The 27,816-nt window shown below is 32.8% G+C and overlaps 1 protein-coding gene across 1 annotated transcript in view; it reads right to left on the bottom strand.

Annotated features, from left to right (window-relative positions):
* The window catches only part of LOC129003649 (protein sax-3-like), a 107,897-nt gene that overhangs the window by 72,712 nt on the left and 7,369 nt on the right, over positions 1 to 27,816 (bottom strand). Inside the window, exon 2 of the mRNA XM_054431948.1 lies at positions 6,759 to 6,854. Coding sequence (XP_054287923.1) covers positions 6,759 to 6,816 — 58 coding nt within the window. The 5' untranslated portion in view covers positions 6,817 to 6,854. The remainder of the gene's footprint in view (positions 1 to 6,758; positions 6,855 to 27,816) is intronic.

The raw sequence follows: 27,816 nt of genomic DNA, 5'->3' as shown, positions 1-27,816 counted from the left end.
TTAGTATCTATGCAAGTTACTTATATAAATGTTTAAAGAGTGCATTTATATTATGCATCGAGCTGTTGGATTTGAATTTATAGAATTTAAATTTAGGCCTATAGTGTTTTTGGCCTCCGTGGACATCAAAACGAAACAGTAAAGCTGCCCCGGATCTTCCAATGAGACCTACGTTAATAGATGGGAAATTCGCTAAAATAATGATATTCAGCCTTTAGCGTAATAGAAGCATGGACATGTACCATAAGTTAGAATAATCGTTTCAATTAATAAACTTAAAGGGGATAGGTTTAATATTTATTTTTAACCGACTTCCCCACTACCAACAAAAGGAGGAGGTTCTCAATTTGTTTGTGGCGATGTTTTTTTTTTTCTATGTATGTTCACCAATTTCTCTGTGATTCTTTTACCGATAAGTGTGGTTCCACCACCAAAATAACCAGGAGAGTTTCTATTAGGTACCTTATATATTATGTTTAAGTATAATATTTGTTTCGGTGAAAAATTCTGAAAACCTTAAATATTCAACATTTATTTTGTTTACATTTGTGCAGATTGTTTACATTTGTGCAGAGAAGGCAGTTTAAATAATAATAACATTCCTACAGCTGTTAGTTGAAACCATTTAAATGAAGCTACAGACAATTCTTTTTGAAACAGTTGCTTCATATTGATCAATAAAATATTTCTTGCCATGGAGCCTAAATGAATTACATTGAGAAAAATGCATTTTGTTTTGGTTACTATAAAACATGTATTTTAACGTTTGACCTGATTTGTGTATACAGTAATTCTGTTTTTAGTATTGAATATTCTGACTTACAAAAACATATATGTTTCAGTGATTAGCTGTATGATATTGACAAATAAAGATGTATTGTGAAAACCAAAGCATTCGTAAAACAGATCTAAATATAAATTAAATGCAATTATTCCTTACACGACCTAAGAAGTGTGAAAGTGCATAATCGTCAATTGTCTTAAAAGTGTTAAATATTTTAATTACTAAACATGCATTTGCAGGTGTGGAATGTTTATCGATATTCTCTACCCAGTATCATATCAATACTATTATGCCTGCTTCGGAAAGTCCTAGAGGAAGATGATTTGCAATCTCGACTAGGCTATATCTTGATCAAACAAAACCACCTACATGGCTTGCACCACTTTTAGCTGAACCAACCTTTCATATACATATTTCATTTGCAGATGTGGAATGTTTATTAATATTCTCTACCCAGTTACTATAACATATCAATACTATTATACCTGCTTCGGAAAGTCCTAGAGGAAGATGATTTGCAATTTCGACTAGGCTATATCTTGAGCAAACAAAACCCCCTACATGACTTACGCCACTTTTAGCTAAACCAATCTTTCATATAATATTTTCCAAAGGTACTATACGTGTTAACGACCAATATTCCACTTTTGAGAGATTTTTTAGTGCTGGTAGCTGAGGAATAACTTTCATATTGTTCCAAAAGGCTTGAGACGTTACTGTATTTCTTTTTATAATGTACAAGTACGCTGATTGCAGGAAACGATGATGTCTGACATTTCAATGTATCTAGAAAAGACAATTCGTTTTTTACTTACTCTTTCTTTCTAAAGGAATATCTAAAAATGTTTATTTTCATACCCATTGATTATGTAACCTGAACAGGTGACTCAAGCAGTTTTAAAATAATGATTGTTCTGTGGAACTTTTGATTGTTTCAAACAGTTTTGCTTACCAAAAAAACCTCAAGTAATTAATACATACAAAATTATACAGTCACTAAAAATCATGAAATAATTTATTTTTGTAAAAAAATACAACCGACTTCAAACGCTCTAAAAAGAATGAAATAATTTCAATAAAGTAAACTTTTGTATTAGGCAAGCTCACGTATTTCAAGTCGGCGCTCAAACTGCAAATTGAAATTAAATATTGTGTGTGTATTTTTAAAATCAAATTGTAGCTGGAGAACATAAATATATAAAAAACACATTGAACTGTTTTGTTATATTAAAGGAAATATTTTCTTGTATTTTATGTTTACTTCAGAATAAATGCATTATGAAAATAACACACACAAATGTTCTATATGAATAGGAAAATAATTTAGTTTGATATTATGATAGGGAAAAGAAGCTAGTTTAGTATTAAAACGTTACTTTTACTTTTCCAAGTTAGAAACATTTAAATGCGTTATAATCTTTTTAAAGATACTCATTAATACCACTATAATGCCGGTCTCTGATTACGGTAATAAAATAACACTTAACGCATGACTATGAAAAATACATGCAGATTAACACCTTTAGTTATAGTTACATGCAATATGGACACCCTCTTTCAATTTTGTATCAAAAATCATCATAGAGCCGCGCCGACTTAAAATACGTGAGCTTGCCTAATACAAAAGTTTACTTTATTGAAATTATTTCATTCTTTTTAGAGCGTTTGAAGTCGGTTGTATTTTTTTACAAAAATAAATTATAACCAAATTCAGTATCAACATTTCCATACCAATTACAATTTTATTTGAAAAATGTTTCTTCTTTTATTATTATTTTGGATTAATTAAATACTTTAATAAATTTAATACTATCCTTGGTTATCGGGCTGTTATGTTAATATATTGCTTTGGTTATGGAAACCGTATTTTAAGTATGATATCACTGTATATGTTAGTCAGTAACAACGTGGCATACACAACACTTCTTACTGCATTCTACTATAGACAAAAAAATAAAAATATAGACTGTCAGCCGTGCTGCTGTTACCATGGTAGGTTCCAGCGCACACCGCTGGGAGCGTCGTGTAGTTGCGAAGCGTTTACGCCGTAACTTCATGGCGCTCCCAGCGGTGTGCGCCTGAACCTATGGTAACCACAACACGGCTGACGGTCTATATTTAATTATTTTTGTCTATGATTCTACACACATCCGTCCCTCAAATTTCTGTTAAAATACGTACGCCTTAAATGGTAACAAAAATATAGCTTGAGAACATTTTATACAAAATAGGGTGTGTTGTCCTAGGACGCTAGGCACGAGCCAGGGATTGTTTTTCACAATACTTCAGGCTAGACCTATGGGTTCCGGCATTATCATTTAGAAAATCCATTGGTGATTTGGTGGGATTTGAACCTGGAACCTCAGGGACCGAAGTCCCGTGCTCTAACCACTACACCAGCTCGCTCCCCGTTTGTTCTTATACAAAATAGGTTAGGTAGTATGCGATGGAGATTTAGTACTAATGATGGTCAGTAATAGAACAAACGCTGGAGGGTTATGGTGGAGTTTGAGTAATCGGATTGTCAAAGCATTCATGTGTTATTGAATATGATCACCAAGCTTCTTCCCACATCACAATTAGTATCTACGAATCGCTTAAACAGATTTGATATATTCAATCAATCATACTTATCGAGTATCAAAAACTAATTTAACAGTACATCAATAATTTAACTAGTTATACTAGTTAAGAAATCTGGAATGTATATTTAAGTATCCCAGGTACAGGTTTAATTCATTGTTACAACTAGGTAGGAATAATTTTACCTTCGCTGGGAACTTTTCCCTCGCTCTGCATCACTGCTCATTATCACTTAGGTGTTGCGAAATGTCACTCTACAATTACAAGTACTCTGTACCAACTACGCACCACTCTTTTGAGTTTGTGTATAAACTAAAGAAGACTCATACATTTTGGCTGTCAAAAACTACTATGTTTTAAAATTGTTGCAAATGCGGTACAAAGTGTGATGTAAACGAGCTAGCCTGTTTTCAAATTCTAAACGGGTTTGTAAAAAAATTAGGGTAAATAAATTTGAAATGTTTAGTTTTTTAGCGTTTACAAAATACTATTCAGCAGATTATACACAAGTTAAACATTGTTTGTTATGTATGAATTTAAATGTCATCGATAAGTAAATGTTCTTATTTCTACAATGCTTTCTCCAAAACATGTTTTGTTTTTTTCTTTTCATGAATGGACTACTATTATTTTAATAACTCAAGCTTATATTCTTATAAGTTTGAAAAGGTTGGTATTTCATAATTTCCAAGTGAACGAAAATGTAATGTAGGCCTATTTATAAACAACTGGGATACAAAATTTTTACTTGTCATAAAATTCGGTGGAACCCTTCGATTTAGTTATACCCTGAATGGCGTACTCTGAATATCCCGTAGGCATTGTTCTCTCCTTATGAAAGTAATACAGTAATTGTCATAGGTAATTAATTTTAAGCTCTTACCAAGTTTCTTTTTTATAAATTACGTCTCAGTTCAGTTGCTTGGCATATTTTAGTTTGTTTGCCATAAAAAAAAAATATCTTAAGCAAAGATGAAAGAAAGTCTGTGTTTAAAGTTTACAGTATTGAAATGATCAAGTAATTTATACTGCAGCAAGGTCAGCTACCAATGTGCGATTGCGAGCTATCTAAACATTATCTGGTACAAAGTTGCTTGGTGCACTGATTGAAATGTTACAAGTAGTACTTTTCAATGTTATCGTACTGTGGTGAGGTCAACTTATTAATTAATCAAACTATGTGTGTATTTGTCATAGTAATTCTTGTAGTACAAAATCTTATCTTCATTTTATTCGTTACCATTTACGTTGGATACTAAATAGACTTATAATCCAATTTTGGAATTTTGAAAACTTTACGTTTTGTGTTTCGTGTCCAGTTGAGTGCATTGATCACAAACACATGATTTTTTTGGTTTTATGACGTTTCGAAACGTTCTTTCAGTTTCTTTAAAAAATTATTGAAAAAAACGTTGGTCCCACTATAGACGATTTAATTTTTGCATATTTCATATATTTCTTATTGTTATGTATTGATTTTGGAACAATGGTAAGATGTTTAAAAAATAAAACACACAGCAAATACTGCTGGTTCTCTTTTTAATGCATATTTTTAAAATCTCGCTGTGTAAAAATGTAAATTTATGTAAAAAAGTAAAACGTGTCTGTAACATCATTATTCACACCGATGGGAAGGGTCCATAATGGATTGTCCTTCGTCCGTTATTTTAAATTTTAATCTGCCAGGTTTGAGACAGAATACAATTAATCTTGTTCTCTGTAATGATTTAAAGCTTGGCTTGGCATGAACGTTTATGGGAACGTTGTTATTGTTAGTTAATTACCCCTAAGGAATGAAACTATTTGGTGATACGACGTAAAACAAATGAAATAATCTAATAAACTTACTAAAAAACTTGTATGTAGAAATTGATTGACTGATTATTTTCTGTTTCACCAAATTGTATTTTGGAAAGTACAATTTTTTTTTGCAAATATTACCGTTTGGTTCTACTGACATTGCGTTTTTTGAGATTTATTCTGTATAATTTTTCAGAAACTGTTTTTTTTATAATTACGTTTCCTATTTTTGATTTTTATTTTGATTTTCCCAATAAATGTTATCTTGCCTCTGAAGTCAGTGATCGTAGTATATAAATTAAAAAGATGTTCATACACCACGTAGACTTTATTTTGCCATTTTCTTACATTCACAGTTCATCTCAAATACATTGTTTGAATTACCACACAAACACTAATTAAATCTTTCAGTTGAACGAGTTTTAAACTAGATTAAAAAAACATACATTCTATACCATGAAATATAATGAATCCCACATTACAATCTTTTCAAAAACTTGCTTATATTCATTTGAAATTTTAAAACCACATTTAACATTTTGAAACAATTACGATTAACAAAACATTAAAAAAGTTTATATAAATTTCATAAAATAATGTGTAAACCCCCTTTTCACTAAAATATACAGCATATTTTCCACGTTTGATTATTCACCCCAACGACAGTTTATTTCACTTATAACGACGTTGTCGTGTGGAATAATGCTGCTTGCTCACCCGAGGATTGCAAATGCATAATGTATGTTGAGGTTGGATAGATAAGGTATAACAGTTTTGTGGGTTTTTAATGGTAAATTGAATAGAGATTACTCATCTCAAAGTTTAAAGGAAAAAGAACACGGATGCGTCACGGTGTTTAATTGAAGGTAAATATATATTTTATTCAGTGTGGATTTTTGCCGGTCGATAGATTTAGGCTTATTCAAGCTTTCAAAACCTTCAGTAGTACATTTACTCAGATTTGTCATAACAAAATGCAAGATCCCTCTTTCACAAATTTCAAAAAAAAATCCAAGTAACATTAATCCTGCTTTCAAAAATAAAAAGATGATAAACGGGATTTGAACCAGAGCTCTCAGGGACCGAAGTCCCGCACTGCACCACTACACTAGCTCGCTCCCCAAATAGAGTATATTTGACTTAAAATCACGGTAAAATTAAACCAATCTATTTTAAAATTAATTATTTAGTATAAGATTGGTGTTTAACGTACATTAACTTAAAATATTACCTTACCCTTGCACATATTAAAGATTGCTACTTTGTGTTATGGATGCAATGGAAACAGAAGTAATGTTTGTGGAAGAGTGATAAACACGAAACGCACGTTTGACACGTCTGTGCGTGTAGGAGGGTTTCGCTACTTGAAAATGTCATCCATCTTCTTCCATTTAGCGCCCCCTTGTTTTGGAAAGGATTGCACACAGGAGATACTAGCACAATTAAAAATTTTAAATGATTTTTATTTGTTAAATTTTAATTTGATACCGAGACACGTAAAGATAACGTTTCTTCTTCAAAAAATGATAATTGAGAAAAAATACCACTTATTGGATATAAATGTAGTAATGAAAATATTACTTTCACTCACCATAAATCGCAGAGAGACATATCCACAACTTCAGAACGGAGAAAACTTTGCGAAACATTTCACGGGGAACTCGGTGTACAGGAGCACATCCTTCACCTGTGAACAAAAGTTTCTAAGTTGATCATATAATAAAAAAAACGTATAATATAACAACTACAAGTGAACTTAAAAATGTCAACACCTAAAACATTAATAACTTTGCAAACTGTATCATTGTAGAAACTTATTATTATTGTAGAACAAAATTCAAACGACACATCATAAATCATAATCACACTTGAATTTAAAATCACCAGTTTGGTTAGTTTACATATTCTTGTAAATAATTATAGAATCCTTTGTACGCCAAGTTATTTTATTGGAAAGAACTGTTACAGTTCATTAAAACTATATTTTTTCTTTTTAAATATTTCGTTAAAACGAATCTGTTTTTTTTTTTTTTTCACGTTAATAGATTAATCATACGATTATGTGTTAAAAACCCCAGACGTATTGACGCGATTTAGCTCAAATTCTAACGTAAAACCTTTTTACTCAATAAAAATAAAAGCTCAACATATATTCTGATGGTTCTTTATTTAATTATTTTTTATTTTACTGAAAGATTAGTCGTGTCCAGTTTAAAACTGCGCAGATTGAAATTTAAAATAACGGACGAAGGACAATCCATTACCGACCCTTCCCATCTGTGTGAATGATGATGCTACAAGCGCGTTTTTACGTTTTTACATAAATTTACATTTTCATTTAGCAAGATTTTAAATCGATTTGAAAACTTATTAAACTAGGTAAGGAGTGCTTAAAGTTATTTATTATTTATAATAATACTGAGCACAGGTTTGAATAATATCACAAGCATATACACCTAAGGATGTTACGGAGTTCAAAAGTCTAAAAATACTTTATACCAAACCTAAAAACAACAAGTCAAGAAATTTGTTTCTTCTCAACTCTTTTTTTAATGCCCTTCTTTTATATTCTTTGACACCATTTTTTTGCCCAGAACAGTTTTGCACGTTACTTCAGGCTGGGTCAAGACATAATGTAATATTGTAACACGCTTGTCTGGGTAGCCGAATGGTTGTAGAATTCGTCTCTAAATCTGAAGATCGTTGGAACGATACCATGCGAGATCGTTTCCAGCCTCGCGTGCTATTTATCATTGAGCTACGAATCGATGATGCTATCTAGTTTCCAAAATATAACAAAAAAGTTGTTGTTAGATAGTAACAAGACCGCGGTTTGGACCGTTCCCTGTCAATACGTAATGTCATTGGAGTAAAAAACACGCAAAATAAATAAATTACTGTATTATCTTGAGATTACCACATGGGTAAAATCCTTTAGTGTCTGGCTAGATATGAACCCGTGACCTTAAATGCTGATTCCCCTTGCCCTACCAGACCAACTCGGCACGTTTTCAAACCTTCGATTCCACTGTTGTTTACCAAAAGGACAACTTTTAGGGATTTTGTACCTCAGTACCTTTTGAAAGTTACAATTACAAACGTATTCGATTATCGAAATACGATAGTCTTTAATACGAGTATTAATTTTTTCAGTCGGAAACATTTTGTATTAATGTCAACCAAAAGGACGATTTGAACTCATTCGGATCAAAGGGTTATTGAGCGAACCTTTCCGCATTCATTGACTGACATCAAAATGTTTCCATTTAATATTGCCGCATCGTTATAACGCACAAATATAACAAGGTATTGGGGAAACTCGTAACAACCGTCTGGCAAAGAGCAAGGCTTCCGTTGAGTTTGTTTTTATTAACAGTTATGTAGTATTTTAACATATTCCACTCATACTACAGCAACAACTACTGTTTTCGTTACATGCGTTGAGAGTCTATTAGGAATTATATAAAGTAATCTAGTCTAGTACATTAATTGTATATACTCATATATGTGGTAAGATAGAATCAAGGCTTGTATCAGTACCTTTTTACTTGTAAATGATCGAATGTATCGAGAATAGTTATCGATTGTAGTTCATTGTTGCATTGTTAACAGCTGAAAGTAATTTGTCTAACTGAAACTGACAAGATGAATGATGTGGGAAATAAGATGATCATTAAAGTGTTGAATAAATCGGTAAAAACTGTCCGTTTATTTCATGCAATGGCGCAATAAAGGTACAGTATTATGGAAAACATTTCATTACACTGGTCAAAAGTTTCTTTCGCCACTCGTTAACTTTTCTTGCACCAGCATCAGTTGTTAAGCCTAAACTGGTGGTGAAAAGAGACACTGTAGCACCTAGTGAAGAAATATATAATTTGTAATTTAAAGATTTTAAAAATATGTGTCACATTATATTTATGCTTTATGTCATAATTTATTTTCCATCTTGGGTGTAGTCACTATATACATCTGACACACTTTCCATCAAGTAGATTAAAACACACCGCTGCATTAGGTTCGCTGTATTAAGTGTAGATGTTTCGAATTCAAGTTTAAATTTGTAAACACTAGAGTGTAGTTTTAAATGTACCGTATTTTATATTTAGTTTTAAGTCTTTTATTTTTTTAACACATGGTTTAATGCGATTCAAGATATGAGTTGCAAACTTAATAAAAGTGTGCTAAAACAATTTTATTTTTCATAAATTACCTACGTACAACATGAACATTCACAAGAGCAAAATATATTTTTTTAGGTGTTTTAGAGATTTAGCTAACTTTACTACAGAAGTTTTCTAGACCCTAGCAACACAGATCTTAGGACACTACCAGTCACGTTTTGCAACCCTAACTTTAATCATCAAGTTTGCAAACTTGCAACACGAGGGACGGGTCCAGCTTCCCCTAGGGTCAAAACTAGCAGACATACTCTGGTGGGGTGTTGTATTTGTTACTACTGTAAACATCAAATTAATAGTCATTCGTAGTTCTGTAACCATTGCATATGATGCAACATAGGTGAAACATTCTATCTTCTACATTTACCGTTTTACATATATTTATTTATCTACAAATTTTAATCGCTGATTAACCACGCACATCTTACTGTAAATAAGCCCACTTAATCCTTGCTAAACTTACAAACAAGACCATTCAATAACTACTTTATCACCTATCAGGGAAGCCTCAATATCTTTGTTTAGTTCAAAACTTGCTTAATTAACGTTAACGTAGATAACAAAACAAAACGCTAGACCTAAACAATGAGGCGTGAACGGTAAAACTAATTACCTAAGTTTTCTGACTTAATAATTTCCACCAATTACCAAGAGGCAAAATGGAAATTACGAGCTCCGGGTGAATCTGGCGGCAACAAAGTTAGGGGTTGGAAAATGGAGGGAAAGTTTTATGCGGGTGTTGAGATACTATTATAGCATGTGGTATTTTCGTATAGTATCCTATCATCAACTGTTATAAAATATTGTAATTTGAATATACCTAATTTACCTTATAAACTTTATTTGCAAATACTTGTACAACGCATATCTACCGTATTTTGGCTCCAGAAATTTAATAATTTAATGTTTTTTTTTTATTTAAACATGGTTTACTTTTAACTTTTCCTACTTAATGATTGTTGCAATAACGTTTGTTATATAATTTCGTACCTCCGTGTGTCATGTTGTAGTACATAAGATATTCCTGGCACAGTATTGATTTTAGTGCTAATGGTATACTGCAAAAAGTACTTTTGTATTATAGCGACCACATATAAATTGAAATATTATTCCAGGATCACTGACAAGTACTACAGGTATTTAACCTTTTCATTACATATAAATTGGTAAAATAAAACCCTTAGGGTTAGATTAGGAAAATTTTGTTCTTTAAAACTAATTAAAATCTTATTTGGAAGTCGATTTGTCGGTGTGGTTATGGATTGGTATAATGCAAAAGTGCCAAATACAACACAGGTTTGATATACAGTATCAGCCTTTGGGATCTCAGTGAGATTAAACCATCAAAAAAACATAGCTCGCGAATCTATCAATATTTATTATAGAAATTACAACAGCTTGGCCTCACCAAGTTTAAGAAAACTTGTAGGCGAGGTTCAATAATTGATGCATAACAAATAAAAGGTTTACACTTTTCTTTCTTATTTTCTAGAACAAAGATTCCTGAAGCGGTTATTTCTAAAGCGGTTCGTGGCAGGCACTTTAACTTCAAACAAAGTAATTGGCAGCACCCTAAAAAAATCTAAATGTAATAATGACATAAGTAATTGCTTTTTAATCTACGGAATACTATGTGTATTGCTTATAATATTTGGCCCTCTTTGTTTTTCATGGTTCATAACCATGTTTAAAGTGTTTGTTTGCACAGCAGACTAGCAGTGCCAAGATGAGTTGATTTAGAAAAAAATGAAAACCCGAAGCTGAAGTCGTTTGAACTTAACCTCTCACTGTGAAACACACATGCATTCTCACAAAGCAGAGAGAATTAATATTAATATTAATAATAATAATAATAATAATAATAATAATAACAATAATAATAATAATAAAAATAATAATTAATGCGTCAAAACTTGCATTTCTTTCCTATAAAATATTTATAGGAAAGACTGTATAATATGCAATTTGCAATTTTGCTTTGGATTCCCTTGTAAAAAAGATAATTATATCAATAGGTGGGATTTGTGAACCAGGTCTTCTACAAGACAAGACCTAACCTTTAACCACTTTGTGAACCATTCTAAGCCGTGACCCTCTACATGAATTTACATTGTATAGAACATCAAACAGTACATTTGAATACATATTCGGGCATTTCGCCTACGTTATTCCTCGACCCTAACGGGATTATTTCCAACTGGTTGAATATACGCAATGATCTCTTGCATGACTTAGGATCAGAACAAAATGGCTGAATCGTTTAACAAAGTTGTATGTCACAAACATCATCTTTGGGTTTTGCTTATTCACACAGATAGGGTATATTACAATTAACACCTCTACCATGAGGTAGATTCTAGTGAGTCTCCTGTAAATGGTGGCTAATTTGGTTAAGAAACCACAGAACACATCTTATGGGATGCCGAAAGATATACCGAAACTAAGTAAAAACTATAACAGTAAAATAGGATAATCTTATTTGGCCAAATGTTGTTTTTACAATAGATATTTTGATTTATTCTTATTATATCAACTGTAGATTTTTTTTCTTTCTTGTATTGATAGATTTTTTATTTATTGCTACGTATGTTTTCTATTCAACGTTTTTAAACAATAATAATTACAATGTCAATATAGCCTACGCTTAATTTTCAAATTCATGATGATTTACGGTCTTGAGATCCGTTTTTGGCCCACGAAAAATCTTTTTTGATCGCATGGTGTAACTTCTAAGAATCTCCATGTCATAAACACTTAAAAACTTTGATTTTTTGTTTATGTACAGTTCAATTTACCATTCTCAGAATAAAAAAATTTTATTGCTTTCTCTAATATTATATCAAAAGTTTAAAACGCCCGGTAGCTCTATTGTAGCTATCCCGAAAGAGGATTCCTGTTTACATCCGAAACGTCGGCTAGTATCTTCACCAGTTCCCCCAAGACTCATATTGTAGTTACAGTATCTTGATTAGGATATACTCACTGGACATGAATCTATACGTAACATTCCTTTAAACAATTAATTTGTATTTAACCAAAACAAAAGAAACCTATGGAAACGCACAAATTATGCAGAATACTTGAACCAATAATGAAAAAGGAATACTTTTTTCTGTATTTAACATTTATGTATGTCTCATGTAATACTGCGATTTTTTCGTAATTCGCGATCATGAAGAGAAATTGTATACGTAAACTGGCTGTTATAAGCTACATGTCAAGTCCATGAAAGACGTTGAGTCGGCTGAAAATTAATATGAAGCCCGTCAAGAACATTCTCTCAGGAAAACTGTTTACTTCCAGGAAACATGCGGTGAATGACGATCTAAATATAACGTATCATTTGTTGTGTCATTCTCTGTTAGCTATATGGTTCTGCTCTTTATTGTCTAAAAAATACGTTTTGTTTTAAGGTTATGGCTTTAGTTTTAGAATGTTTAAAGATTTTACTTAAGACTGTTTTCTTTAAGTAGCCGTTTCAGTTCATTTCTTAGAATTAAAATGTTTCATATAACCGAATTGTTTGTTTTCATAACAGCATTGTTTTAATAATAACAACACGGGTACAAACCAATGAGGTTCAAGGATTGAGAGAGAAGAAGTAAAATTGTAATCATTCGGACTTCAACTAATCAGCTATTCAGACCAATTTAATTGTTGAGTGGTGCAATTAGTGTTTGGTACAATGTTTCGTTGCATCACTGACAGTGGCAATGAAAGGTTATAGACGAAAACATAACCTGTCTTAGAAAAATAAGTTGATTCATCGTTCGTTTTATAATGTTGGAAGGTTCTTGTTATATCCACCGATTGGTTGGAAATAACAGTTACACACATTTTTTTTACCGTCAGTCTTCTTAAACATGTTAGTTAAAACAGTTGAGTTTGGATATTGTGACAAAATGCGAGTAGACTTATCTCACACTAAAAAAATCAAAGATTTTTTGTTGAATGTTTATTGTTTGCAAACCTTGAGAGCGTTAATGTAAACTAAATATTTCTCCCGTATTTTAAGGTAAACAGTCCTTTGTTCTTTGGTTACAACACCAAAACAATCAACATTTAAATAGTAGAACGTTTTAAAACAGATTGACATAAAACAAATTTAAATATGGTAAAATCACTAGGAATTTCAACTATAGCTACTATAAAAACGCATTCTACATACAAGGGATGGAAACAAAGGAGTGCCTTATTTTCTCTTCATGATCCAAGAAAAAGGGTTCTTCTACAAATGTAGTTTTATTTCAATTTCAAAATACAAGATTTTATCGAAATAAAACGACAAACGTTATTATATCAAAACGTTTGAAAGTTTGAAATTAATCAAACTAACCTCATAAGTAGAACTCAATCAAGTATTAGTGGTTAAAAATCATAAAATAATCAATGTGTTCATATATCTAAAGTGAAACTATGACAAATCTACAGGGGATTATGTTTAATCCATGTTTAAATGATGGATACTACATGTGACATAAAGAAAACTTGGAGCGCATATCTGGTAACGCATGACTGCTTTGACAATCCGGTTATTCCACCATAACCTTCCACCACATGTTTTATTACTGACGGTATTAGCCATCTCCCCTAAAGCCACAAAAGTTCACTTCATGGATGTATTCAAAGACAACACATCCTTTTATATAATTTGAATTATTGTTTGACTTTTTGAAGATGATCTGTCTAAGTACAGTACAAAAAACTTTCCTCCTTGCCTAACAAACCTTTGTTAATTTGGTGGGATCATGAGGGAAAATACAATGACGGTATTCGATATCGTGGTTGTATAACCGTATTCTCATAATTTATTAATCACCCTAGTACCTTAAACTTATTTATACTACAATACTCTTGTGGGTATGTGTGTATTGCATAGATAAAACATAATGTTGGTTAGACTATGGTTGAATGTTAAAACGACTTGTTGAAATACAGTTATGTGAACAAATTATCACTATAGATAAAACGGTTATCTATTTCGTCTATCTCCCTTCGTAGATATCCCATCCTTATGGAACAGCTAAAGCCAATTTTATCGTTGGTTCTGTCCGGTGTACTGTAGAGGTCGTGATTTGTTTGCAATTTGTATCTCCTTATTTAAATAATTTAAAACCCCATTTAACCAAATAAAACGATATAAACATAAACAATAGCGCACCATCTAGTTATATAACCAAAAAGTAAAGCACAAATCATAAAATTAACTCTAAAATAATAGAACCAAAATTTCGTCAATACTAGCCACCAGTGATCACGGACATGAACTAGACACGAAAAACGAGCTTCAAAATTTACAATGGGATGGGAAGTATACTTGTCTTGGTTAGTTTATGTTATCACTTAGTTTATTCCTAAGTAATACATGTTGCACAAGTTAAGTTAGTAAAACTAAATAATGATAAATTTCGAATGTGAGACATATTGTTTAAAAACATTTTTTTACCTTATAATGTTTCAATAAAACTCTCGAAACATTTTTGTCTGATCGCGCGTCAAACAGTGCTTACAATCGATATCTGTGTATCATAATGAAGTTCTTTGATCTCGCCCAATAAATATTGTTCAAACACCCATTACCTGTTTCAACGTTTTCAATTTTAATCATCCACTCTGTTTACATATGCTGATATTGCAATTTCACCGATCGACTGATATTAGTTGCCATTTCCAAATTACTCTTTTTTAATTAGCATCAATGGCTGGCGCATGGAGAGCTTGGGACTTTTGCCCAGGGATTCTGCGCTTAAATCCCAATAATAGCTAACCATTAGCTACGTGATAATGCCATGCGCGGTGGTTTAAAAGCCGCATTGAGTTGTAATTACTGTAGCGATGATTTTTCTTTAGACGATGATTTTATTTGTCATAGAACATAAAAGCATTTTGTATGGTTTGAGAGTGTTAGGAATCGTTCCATAAAAAATTAACGAATATTTTACCAACCACTGTACCAGCAACAGCTGTAAAAATATACAAAATATCTTGTACTCGTTTTGTGTAAATCAAATAGAAAGCTCGCTTCGTATAAATCCAGGTGAAACAACGGCTACGGAATTGATGGTACGGACATTTCTCTCTCTAATGGAATGGAAATTTCAAATATAACGCCTCGAAACAGCAACCATTAGGCCTCACTCCTCGCAGCTCTGAATATGTTAGTTTGCGTTTTTCGCTTCACAAATCATTTGTTCTGAAAAATTATTCCGTCATTCTGGCCTGTCGAGTTTAGTTTCAAATTTTTTTTTTAGTTACGAATTGACTTTACGTAAAATATTTATTTATTTATATCTTTATGTTTCTGATACAGGAAGGAATGTATAACGCTGGAAATTATACAAAAGGGTTGTTTTAGAAGCTCACCTAACAGTCAAAGTGTTGCCGGTTCGAACCTGGTAAAAAAGTACTTTTTCGATTCGAAACTGGACCCTCCTTGATCATTGAATCTTGAAAGAATGGTTAACTGGCCAATAACAGCCGGTAAACGGCAACATCATGATGCAAGTTCAGACTCTAATTTGATTTATCCGAATAGAAACATTATATCTAAAGGTAGATCCAAGTCAAACTCCTTTTGGATCTTAGATCAAGATTTTACTTGATATTTATCTTAGTCGTTGATCACATGGCAAAATACTAAAGGCGCTGAGAAACAGTAAAACTCAACTCGACTGAATTTTATGAGTGGAATAAACTGCACTGGGGTGAATAAGCAATTACGGGACACCCTGTAGTAAGGGTTGGCTGTTTCAATTAGTGCCGTAACACGGTATACACGTGAACAAGGTATATACCGTTCTAAATAAAAACACAAAAAGTGGCTTCAAAATTTTTTAAAATAATTTAATGTTAAAAAGATAGAGCAAAGTGTTCAAGGAGCAAATCGGGGAAAATATAGGCCTAGGTTTTTAAGTGTATGAATAGTAAATAGTAAATTAACATTGACTTTCTCTAGCGATTAAAAATGAGTTTTTAATTTCTATACAGTAAACTTTAAAACATGAAAAATCGGGCCCATCGGGACACATTGAGATATAGAAAAGTGTTTAAAATTAACTTATTCAGCAAAATAACCCATTTCACACAACAGTTTTTAAATCAAGAGACAAGACGACGCGACGTTTTTATAGCAAGACCGAGAAAATAATTAATTATTAAATTTCAAATGATGATTATAATGATGATTATATATATAACGCTTGATACATCAAAAGCAACGTTTTATATTATCCTGACCTCCCTCTGCTTGACAGAATGGAAATTTTTAAAATATAAGACCACCGCTCATCCTCCATTATGGCCCCTGCGTTTCATCAGCCTAAATTTGTTATCCCCCTGTTTTCCTGTTTTACACAAATCTTCAATCTTATTATGCGGTATCTTCAATCTTTCCGTCAACTTAGGCGATTCTTATACCGTTCACGATCATCCATAATGGTGGTTTATTGATTTTGTTTTAAGAAAACACATTCAACATTTTTTAATGTATTTTAATTAAATTTCAGAATTGATTTTTTCACTCCGTGACCATTATTATAAATAAATATTTAATTACCAACAAATAATCGTGGTTAGAACTTCTGGAGCATCAACTCATTATTTGTGCTTGAGATGAATTAGCATCACGTCAGATTGAATTAACCAAATTATTTTTAATTACGACCATAATATACAGTAAACAAGTTTTATTTTAATGTTTGTTTGCCAATATATGTATTTTACTTTTTATTCGAGTTGTTTCAGTAGGTTCATAGCTGTTCTGTTACTTTGTTGCTTTAGAGAAGAAATAATAAAAAAGGGGCTCATAGAAAAGCGTTTTAACTTTGTCTATTGCTATCGCCGGTACACATCTTATTTCCACGTTAACGCGATAGTATAAGAATTCCAAGTATTAAAGTAGCCACTGAAAAAGTGTGCCCGAGGTCCCCTGTTCAAATCCCGTCAATCACCAATTGATTTTATGAATGTGATAATGACGCAACCCTCTATGACTAGCCTGAAGTAATGTGTATAAGGGTTCCAGGCTAGAACTAGCGTCCTAGGATGTGATGAAGGGACTTTAAATAAAAAATAAATAAAATAAAAAAAACCTGACAGATTGTAATGATGTAAATTAGTAATTAATGGTGAACTTTAAGCAAGCCAACCCGAAAGTCGCTGTAAATTAAGCCATCTTTAACCATATCAATTCTATTAGAAAAAAGAGAGAAAATGGAATTTTTATTGTGAACATTCAACTATGTATACTATTTTTGAATGTGTTGATGGTTCTATTTAAATGAGAAATTGGCCATCGCTGGTCTATAAAGATGAGGTTTACTTCAGTCAAAAAGATAATGGTTTTAGGTAGGTTCAGCCGATCTACAGCTGTCAACCACACCAAATTATCACTGTACAAATAATGTATTCCGTGTGCATCAGTAGGTGTGGGGGATAGGTGGGTTTTGGGGTTAGTCTAGGGATGAGAGGGAACCATGATGTCACTTAAACTTGATTATGCAACCAGCCACAACTAGGGCCAGAGTGATGTGGTGGTCTGACATCTGGTACAAGCTACAAGCTACAAGCTATAAGTTACAAGCTATAAGCCACTACACCAGAATAGGTATTATTTTTATAAAAATGCCTGAAGCTTGTCCTGACGATTTTTTTTTTAATAAGGCGTTATAAATTTAAATAATTTTTAACGTCGGAGTGGTTCTAGTATTGATTTGATTGTGCTAGATAGTAGACGACGAATTCTCAAAAAAAGATACAGAGGAAAATGTTTTGATCACAATTTCTTACTTTGTAACATTTTTTGGAGTATTTAGGAGGTGAATATGTACCGAAAAAGTCCCGACCCACGGACTTTGAGCTGGAGGGGGTAGAGGACTCAAAGGTAAAATTTTACATCAGTATTTTACTGTTGTTTTATCAGGTCAATAACATATCCCTGTAAATCTTTAACCGACGAGCTGCAAGCTAATATACATTCAAGAGGACCGCAGTTATAACTTTAAATTGGTTATTGTGCAATGGATTCTTTTTTTGGAACCTGGAACAGCTATCGTAATAGTCTGTATTTTCGAAAGACTATTTCGATAAGACTTATTATAACAGTTCAAATGGAGTTATATTTTACAGTTAGCTATTATAATACTTCCTACAGTGATAATAAAAAAAATAAAAGCACTATTCAATAACTTTTTCTATACTGTTTATAGTTTATATCTACCAATTTAAATAGCTTGAATGTTCAAGGAAGTATATCAAACGAAAACACATTCTCTGCCTCTACGATTTACAAGGGAATAAAGAAGAAAATTTGATTCTAGTTAAAACTAAACTTGATACTTCAGTGCTGCCTTTAAATTCAACCCTAAAACTTTATCATAAACAATATAACTGGTCTCCAATTAATTTTAAGTATTATATTTGATCCAAATTCAAAACTCCTTATTGTTTTGTACAATATCAACCGGGTGACTATACTAATTTTATTCACTAGACAAGTTAAATTCAGTTACTTTGTTATCTTTATAACTTGGCTGCAATTCCATTGTGATTTCGAAATCAGTGAAACTTTGATTAAATTCATTCTATTCAACGTCTCGATCTCTCCCAGTTTAACTAAACTTGACTTTGTTGTTGGCAACTTTTGATTTCAACAAAATCAGACGAGCTGGGGGAACGAGTTTTAACATTACAAACCAACTCAAAACTGAAAAGTAAATGTAGATAAAGTTTTATTCATAAATCCATAGATACAATTATCGAGACAGATTATGTAACTTGTGTGTACGGTTAACTACACTGGATATTTTAATACTACAAGCAATGTTTTGATTCTTAACTTGTTCTATTCACTTTTTGTTGATTCCGAATAATGAAAAACTAACCTGATATTAGTGTGTGATAGCTGTGCATGGATTCATTTATTGAGGCATAGCATAAATAGAGATGTCTCATTATTTACTAACTAATGCAATGGTTTTGATACTTTGAATGCTAAGCCTTGCATCTTGAGAATGGAACACTTGATACATTTTATCCAACTTACACATTTGTATTTATTTGTTGTACGGACGTAGGTGTAGGTAAACACATGACTCTGAGGAATACTCCAGGTGATGTATACATTATGGTTAGCCCTGGTCCCACACTAGCCACAGATATACTGTGATAAACTACCTCACTATGTAGCTTGGACTACACATACCTTCATGCAGAGGTAAACACATTTGCCGTCGTATTTGAGAGTTCCGTCCTATTTTTGTCCTCAAAATAGGCGGACTAAAAAAAGGGAACTCAAGATGGGATTTAAAGCTGCAATCTAAGGGTTTTCACATAAAAAACCCCATCAGTGATCTGTATTTTCGCATAACTAAAAGCCATCAGTGAACTGTATTTCCGCATAGCTAAAAGCCAACAATGAACTGTATTTTCAAATAATTAATATCCATCAGTGAACTGTATTTTCGCATAATTAAAGCCCATCAGTGAACTGTATTTCCGCATAGCTAAAAGCCATCAATGAACTGTATTTTACATAACTAGAAGCCATCAGTGAGCTGTATTTTTGCATAACTAAAAGCCATCAGTGAACTGTCTTTTTACAAACTAAAAGCCGTAAGTTAACTATATTATTGCCCGACTAATGGCCACCGTTGAACTGTATATTTACATACCTGAGAGCCATTAGTAAACTGTATAAAGCTTTTCCTACGGTTACCCAACAAATTGGCTATTTTTTACAAAATAATAATACACAAAATAGCTGATTCGTGCATTTCAGTTCACCACCCTTTTTTCAAATAAAAAAAAGAATCACACATTTAACAGACATAGAGAAATAAACCTACAGAAAATGCATTGTTATGAAAATAGTGTAGGAAATGTTGTGCAACTAGTGAGAAAGGTAGAATTTTTTAAACGAAAGCCGAAACCAAAGTTTGATCGAGTTAAAAATATACTTTGCACACGAATCGCCCAAACATTTCGCCTACAGTTGTTATTATGTGATAATCTTACTTTATTATAAAATGTGGAATTGGTAGTTAACCACGCTAATATGGAAACGTAGAACAATTAATACATAAAAGTATTCCGCCTACGTTTTCTGTAATATAAAAGTGTTATTTTCCGCACTTTATAGTGTTTATAATAATACTTCAAACAGTCAATACAGTACACGCGTGTGATAAGGCTTATGCAAATCCAAGCTATTACGCGCCGCAGTAAACTATCGGTAAACTGAATCTACAGCCCCCGTGTGGCCAAGTGGTGGTATTCCACGGGGCTGAGTCGTTATTAGTGAAATAAACTGCTGTCGGGGTGAATAATCAATTTGGGGGAAACATCCATTGTACGGGGTCGTAAGTCGACGTATTATTCAAAATTGTATAAACTTTTCATTTTTAGTGTGTATATTTTTATTTTGCGTGAAAGATACAATAGGATACAACAATGTTGACTTTGTTTACTGCATGTATACTCCGTACGTAATAAGATAATGCAAAATAATGTTTTAAGTATGTTTCATTATCACAGCACTAATTGTATGACGATAACAATTAATATTATTAGGTTCGTTATTGTTTGATTTTTTTATTTTTAGGTCAATACTGGCACAGTTACTAATAGTTAATATATTTTTTCCGAATAAATTGTTACAATATTTTTATAAAAATCTACACCGTTCATTTATGGAAGGCGAACTCCTGACACATAAACAAATTTTCAAGTCAACTTCAGTATAATGTTTTTTACAGTTTACAGATGTATTACTAAAGGGCATTTGTATGAATAGCAAAAAGCATATACCGATCTTAAACTATATAATTTATTTCAAGTAAGGCTCCCCCTAGGATTGTGCTTTATTAAGAGAGGTTTTTTATTGGGGGGTTTAAAATGCTGACACACGTTATGTACGCAGCTGAATTCAAATCCTATTCTAAAAATCCCTACAAATTCAATTACATTGCTTGTGTACATTTTTTGCTGAATAAAATCAGCGTTTTACTTAGCTTGGGATATTTTTACTTCAAGCTTTAAAATCAAGGATATGATTCCTGTAGTTTTGTCGCTACCATGTGTTATTATATAAGCTAGTCTTAGTTATAGAGCTTCGATTATTTCTTACTGAAGACTTTGAAAAGTTGTGTAAAACTATGATACATCTACCCCTCCACGGAGGGGGGCGAGCTGGTCTAGTGGTTAGAGCGCGGGACTTCAGTCCAAGAGGTCCCATGTTCAAATCCTGCCAAATCACCAATGGATTTTATCTAAGTGTTAATGCCGCAACCCCTAGGTCTAGCCTAAAGTAATGTGAAAAACAATCCCAGGCTCGTGCCTAACGTCATAGGACAAAAAAATCCCCTCCACGGAATTTTTTAACAATATTTTCTGCAATACATAATATTCCTCATTGTAATAAATCTGAAACAGCAAATTTGTATGTTGAATCGTAAAAGTAAACAAATACCTGAAGTATAAACAGAGTGGTTGTTTCTCCAAGATTGATGGTAAAGGAAACACACGTTGTTGTGACACTTTCCTGACACTCGAGAAAGGGGAAAGTGAATAAAGGGGGGGGGGGGGGGAGGGATGCACAAACCGAAATATTCACTCAAGTATAATGTTGTGTTTACACAAGCAACAATGAAAACACGCTGTATCTCTGCAGATTCAGATCAAATAATTACATTCGAAATGATTACAATAGAATGTACGATAATCGTTGTTGGTGCATAGGTAAATATTGGATTTAGTTTCAATTTTGTGTGTTTACTATCATTTTATCTCTAACTAAAAACCGCTGTGATACATTGGAACTAATCACACACTATTGACTAAGAGATAAAAATCAGGTGGTTGAATGGAAACCCGCCCATAAATATCATCTACATATGATATTTTGTTACGACTAATCTAATTTATTGAAATTAATTATACTATATGTCAATTTATTTGAAACTACACAAACATGATATTTTTAATTGTTGCAACAGAATAAATTTCTGTGTTGGTTCTGAGGAGCGTCTGTGGTACTGGTATAACATGGGGGGGGGCGATCTGGTTTAGTGGTAGAGCTCGAGGCTTCGGTCGGAACCTCAGAACCCGGGTTAAAATCCCACCAATCACTAATGGATTTTTACCTATTTGATAAAGCAGCAACCCACTAGGACCAGCATCCGCACAAGCCAGGTGACACTACTTGTCGGTGGCATACACGTCTAGTTATACCTAGGTCTGGTTATGCCTACGTCTAGTTGTACCTCTTAAAAATCTGCAGGTACACCTAGTCAGGTGTGCCACCGTCTACTTGTACCTACGTCTAGTTGTACCTACGACTAGTTAGTTGTCCCTAGGTCTATGAGATACAACTAGACGGCGGTACAACGAGACGCGGTCCCGGACCAGCCTGAAGTAATGTGTAATACCCCCGCCACAGCAAACCTGCAGCCTAAGCAAATTTACATTTGCCTGAATTGATTTTCAATTAAATATATCTAAATAACATTAGGTTTGACGAGTACCTAGGTTTGCTGCTGCAGGGAGCAGTGTGTTAATAAAGTGTGTTTTTTTAAATATTAATAGGTTAGTATAAAATAAATAAATTTGCTAAGTTCGAACAAAATGTATCCATAAACAAGCAAACTACAACATTTTACAATATTCTCTATAAGAATAACATGGGAATTTTTAAAATTTTTTGAATTTTCCCTGTAACCAATAACTGCACAAAGCACTTCAATATACTAAGTTATTTGTCTTTTTAAGCTCTCTAACATGGTCTAGAGATAAATTGGGAAATTTTGTCTTTTGAGGGTCAAAAATTAGAAAACCCAATGTTTACCCCATAAAACCCGCCATAAACCCCGTTCCCATCGTCCGATCATGCTGGTTCACGAACTCATTCAAGTTTATCCCGCCTTACACCTTCAAACCGAGTTTCATCAAAATCAAACAAAAATTACTCAAGTTATCGCGTTCACACACATATATATGTTACTTCCCTATTGAGAAATTCGCTAAAACAGGTCCGGACTAGAACCTAGCCTTCTATTATGTGAAGGTGGGACATAAAACTGGTTACAATTCAGACTTTGATTCCTGGGTTCAAATCTAGTCCATCGTAAACAGATTTTAGGATTGTAATAAAGTTACTACCCGCTGGTTCAGATCTTACCTTTAGCTACCACCTAAGATACACCTATGAAAATATATACTTTGTAATATGAGGAGAACTATATCTCTTTGTTTCATACCTTACTCAGCGAAAGAATATACGATAGTTGAAATAATTCAAAAATAAAGGAAACTTTATAAGGGAAATTGTAGGGTTTAAGCTAATCATATTTTGAAGATGACAAATAAACAATGTATCACACGTATATTTTCACGCCGAAAACATAAAATGTACACTTCAATACACCATTTAATCACCTATATCTGATTAGTGAAACCTGAATAGTAAACTGAACTTTAATTCATTAATTCATATTTTAATTATCAATTGAGTTGGCACGTCACCTAGGACAAACAATAAAGTGAGATGAGTTGTCCAAGTCAAAAACACTTTATAACACTATTACAGTACAACCCTTCCAATTACAAAATAACATCATTATGGACTCCTTTGTCTAATAATTGTAATAATGGACCAAAGGAGGGTTCCACAATTTCCGGCGTATGGCCAAATATAAAAATAAATAGAATCGGGCGTAAAAATCATACGTGATGAGATAAAGGAACGAATAAGAACACAAAGAGGAGGGAATTGAATCCAGAAGGCAATTTGGTTCCTGCAACAGGGAGTCGTATCCTGTACAATTTCGAGAATGGTTTTACTGAACATAAAGTGTCAAAGATTTTGTTCTTTGATAAAAATAAATCCAGTAATAGATTTGATTATTTCCTAAGATTTAAACACATTAAAATGTGTAAAACATCGCATACATTAAAAGTACTATTTGTTACCTTACAAGAATATATGCCTACAATCATTGATAATATCACAATTTTATTTTATTTTTAAAGCAGTTTATTAGTAGTTATTACATTGAAAAAATGAAGTTTGACTTTCTTTGAACAATTTTATTTTGCAATGTTGTGGAAGTTTGGTTCAACTTTGCTTGTTTACTACTGCACTTGTTTTGTTTTATTAGTTTTTACCCACCTGGAACTGCCATGACACTTAACAGTTAACCAAATATGAAAAATAGAATACGTAAAACTGTTTTTAACCTTATTTGCCACATTGTTGTCAATCATTTTGAAACTCAATTAACTTGTTCTGGTAAATTACTTAGTTAAGAGATAACTGAACTCAAAACTTCCTCCACAGATGACGTTTATGAACACCAAGTAATATCTCAAACTTCAATTTAAAATTTATTTTTCTATATTTTTTACAATGTGTATGACAAAAATCTGTTTTCATCGCAGGCTGGCTCCAATTCAATGTAAAGCGTTCCTCTGGTAAGGGAGGAAACGGGGGTCGTTCGGACAAAGGATAAAAAGGGGAGAAATCAAATGGAAGATGAACCAGTCGACCGGGAAATGGCAGTTTAAATTTGCCGAATGAAAACCCCCTTGAAATCAGGGTTCCATACGCAATGGAAAAGAGTGTGTTTTCCCCTTCACCAGAAAGCGTTGCACTGTTCAAAGATTCTGGTGGTTAGAAAGTAATTTAAAATTTGGAAATTGTCAATATTTTACACTTGGTCGAGTTTATTCGCGAATTTCCTACCTGGCTGGATTTCTACGAAAATATTCTCTAAAAATTATCAGATTTATTTCTTATTTAAATAACAATGGTTAAGATAGTTTACCTCTTATAATGTTGTGCGAATTACAAATAAATAATTGCAGGTACAATATAATTAACATGTTATTTAATCCCATTTGAAACCCCTTCCTTTACTGTAATCCTAGATGAAATCGTAATGTTGAGAAGATATGTTTACTTACCTCAAAATGTTAAGAGTTTTAATTTAAATGTCTACTAAATATTTGTATAATATGTGTATAAATTTACGTGTACTTAAAATATTAGTATCAAGCTTTAAATTAAGGTACAATATCCTTGTTAAAGGTTACTGGAACAACGATAAATACCACCACCGCAGCAAACCTGCAGACTAAGCGAATTTCCATATACATGGCTGGATTTCCACTAAATTATTCCTTTAAAGTTATCCCTATAGGTTAAACCTTGAAATTATCCCCTAAAACTCTTAAAACCGTTAAACTGGCCTACAATTAAAATAGATATAATTTATTTTTATTTTATGCGGGGAAGTTTCTTTAGAGTCACGCCGGCGGACAACATCCTTTTATTACATTATTAGACCACTCCGCCGCGCTGCTAATGGTGTTAGTGTCTCGTTGTTGGGCTAAATGTGTTTCAGGGTACATTACATCCCCTAGCAACAGGTAAGTTGATAAAACGTGCGAGTGAAAATAGAACAAGGACAATGTGGTCTACAAAGGTTTGTTTATTTCGGTGGCGTTTCAAGAGTTCCCTGTATGTTTGAATTGTAATTTTTTAATGATTACTTGAACATTTTATAAATAATTAGTAACACAGAAATTTTCCATTGGTAACACCCTAGCTTTGTCTGTCGAAGTAAATAGTTTTTAATTGATTAATTTTTCCTTTAATTTTAAAGGGTTTCGTTCAAATTTCTAAAAGACTTCGCTTTCAGATCTTATTCCCAAAGCTGTCAACTGTTTACGGTAAAGAGAAAATGTATTTGATCCACCAAAAGAGTGTATTGTTCTATAGGTTTCTAACTTACACACAACTATCAACATCTTTCTAACCAAATTATAATTGCAATTTATAAAACTACTAAATTTGATTACTCATCAGTTATCACAGGTATAAACATAAAGGATAAAATGGAGATTCAATAGTAGAATAATCTTTGGGAAGCGAATCTAACTACCTTCTCTTTGGGTGGAAAACGGGTTGCAGATGTTGATGGTTTGAGTCCTTCAGTGTCAAAACTGAAAGTAACGAAAATTGTTATTTGTGCGAAGTGGCACTTTGATGTATATGAGAGAAATGTTTACGCACGAGCCGTAGACAAGTGTGGAAAGTTTCTCGAGTGCAGAAAAAACAAAAGAAGTTTGCACTCACGTTACTCATTATATTGTTCCTACAGCTACTATAAAGCATAGTCTTTCAAATACCATACAAAATGTTTTTAGGTTAGGTTAAATCCAAACTTTGAACGAAATGGGAAACGCTGCACCAGCTGATCGTAGTCGTAGTATCTTTAAGTTTTGCCAACTTAAAGCGTACACGTATTACGTACCTAATAAAAGCACGCTGTTGTGTGTTGTTTGGTTGGATTACTGGAGTGTGGCACAAAAAATGAGTGCGGGAAAAGTAGGTAAATATAGCAATTAACTACTTTGCATGCTATAATCAGTGCAAGAAAGCCCACTTTGTCAGGTAACAGTAGGATAAAAATATCAAATCTCAACCCTCTCTTGCATTTGATAAACTACAGATGTTTTTAGTACATTGACTCTAAAATTACATTTGGACCCTAAATTAGTTCAACACATTATACCTTACATCGTAAACAAATAATTATTCAAAACCAAGGTCAGTTTGTGCTAAACTGAAATTACTTGTGGCAAGTTCTAAATTAAGCTATAACGAGTTCAAGAGAGGGACCTTCCATCCCATCATTCGCCCTCTCGCCCTAATGTAGCGGTCAAGCTGATATACTACCCTCAGTGCTGCTTGTTATCATAAAATATATGGCGAGCCTCGCACCCCCTACGTGTTCGGTGGAATATTTTCACGATATATTAGCTTTTCCTGTGGAAATTATATTGCATTTTTATGGAAATTTGATTTTACGAATGTACTATACGTTTATATCTTTACTAGCTGTAACCCACGGGCTTTGCCCCGTTTAACTTCTTAATTTTCAAGATTATCTCGTTCGCATGGCTCAATCACGTCCTGGTTGAAGTTTGTACGCTACGCTCACTCACCTTTAGGTTGGAGCTTGTTCGCTGCGCTCACTTGCATATCTTTATATGCAGAGGCATTTTTCAGTATCTATGCTTTAGATGGATTATAATTAGAATCACAGTATATAACTAAACAATTATATTAAAAATTAAAAAATATATATATATTGCTATTGTAAAAATTACACAATGCTTAAGATTTAATTTGGCAGTTATTAAACGTAAATGAGTACCGTAGTTTAGTTAGTAAGTCCTCACCAAGTAATTACGATGGTTACTTTTCGATCCTGAGTAGTTTTTAACGATTTTAGTCTGGAACCAGCTGTCTTTGAATGTTGTGCTTTTAACTTATGACTTTTACTAAGAAAACAGCTGATCGAAAGTAACAAAGCTGTAATCTGATTCATTTCATATAAAAAAATAAAAAATAAAGCATTTTAAAAAAGTAGCCTTCGAGAAACAACCTGTAAATTTATTTCACTGTCG

The sequence above is a fragment of the Macrosteles quadrilineatus genome, unplaced genomic scaffold (genome assembly GCF_028750875.1).
Source record: "Macrosteles quadrilineatus isolate MER2022 unplaced genomic scaffold, UCM_ALF_1.0 Scaffold_9__3_contigs__length_116548681, whole genome shotgun sequence".
Classification (NCBI taxonomy): domain Eukaryota; kingdom Metazoa; phylum Arthropoda; class Insecta; order Hemiptera; family Cicadellidae; genus Macrosteles; species Macrosteles quadrilineatus.
Note: the sequence above shows the minus strand (reverse complement) of the source record. Positions and strands in the feature narration are given on the sequence as shown.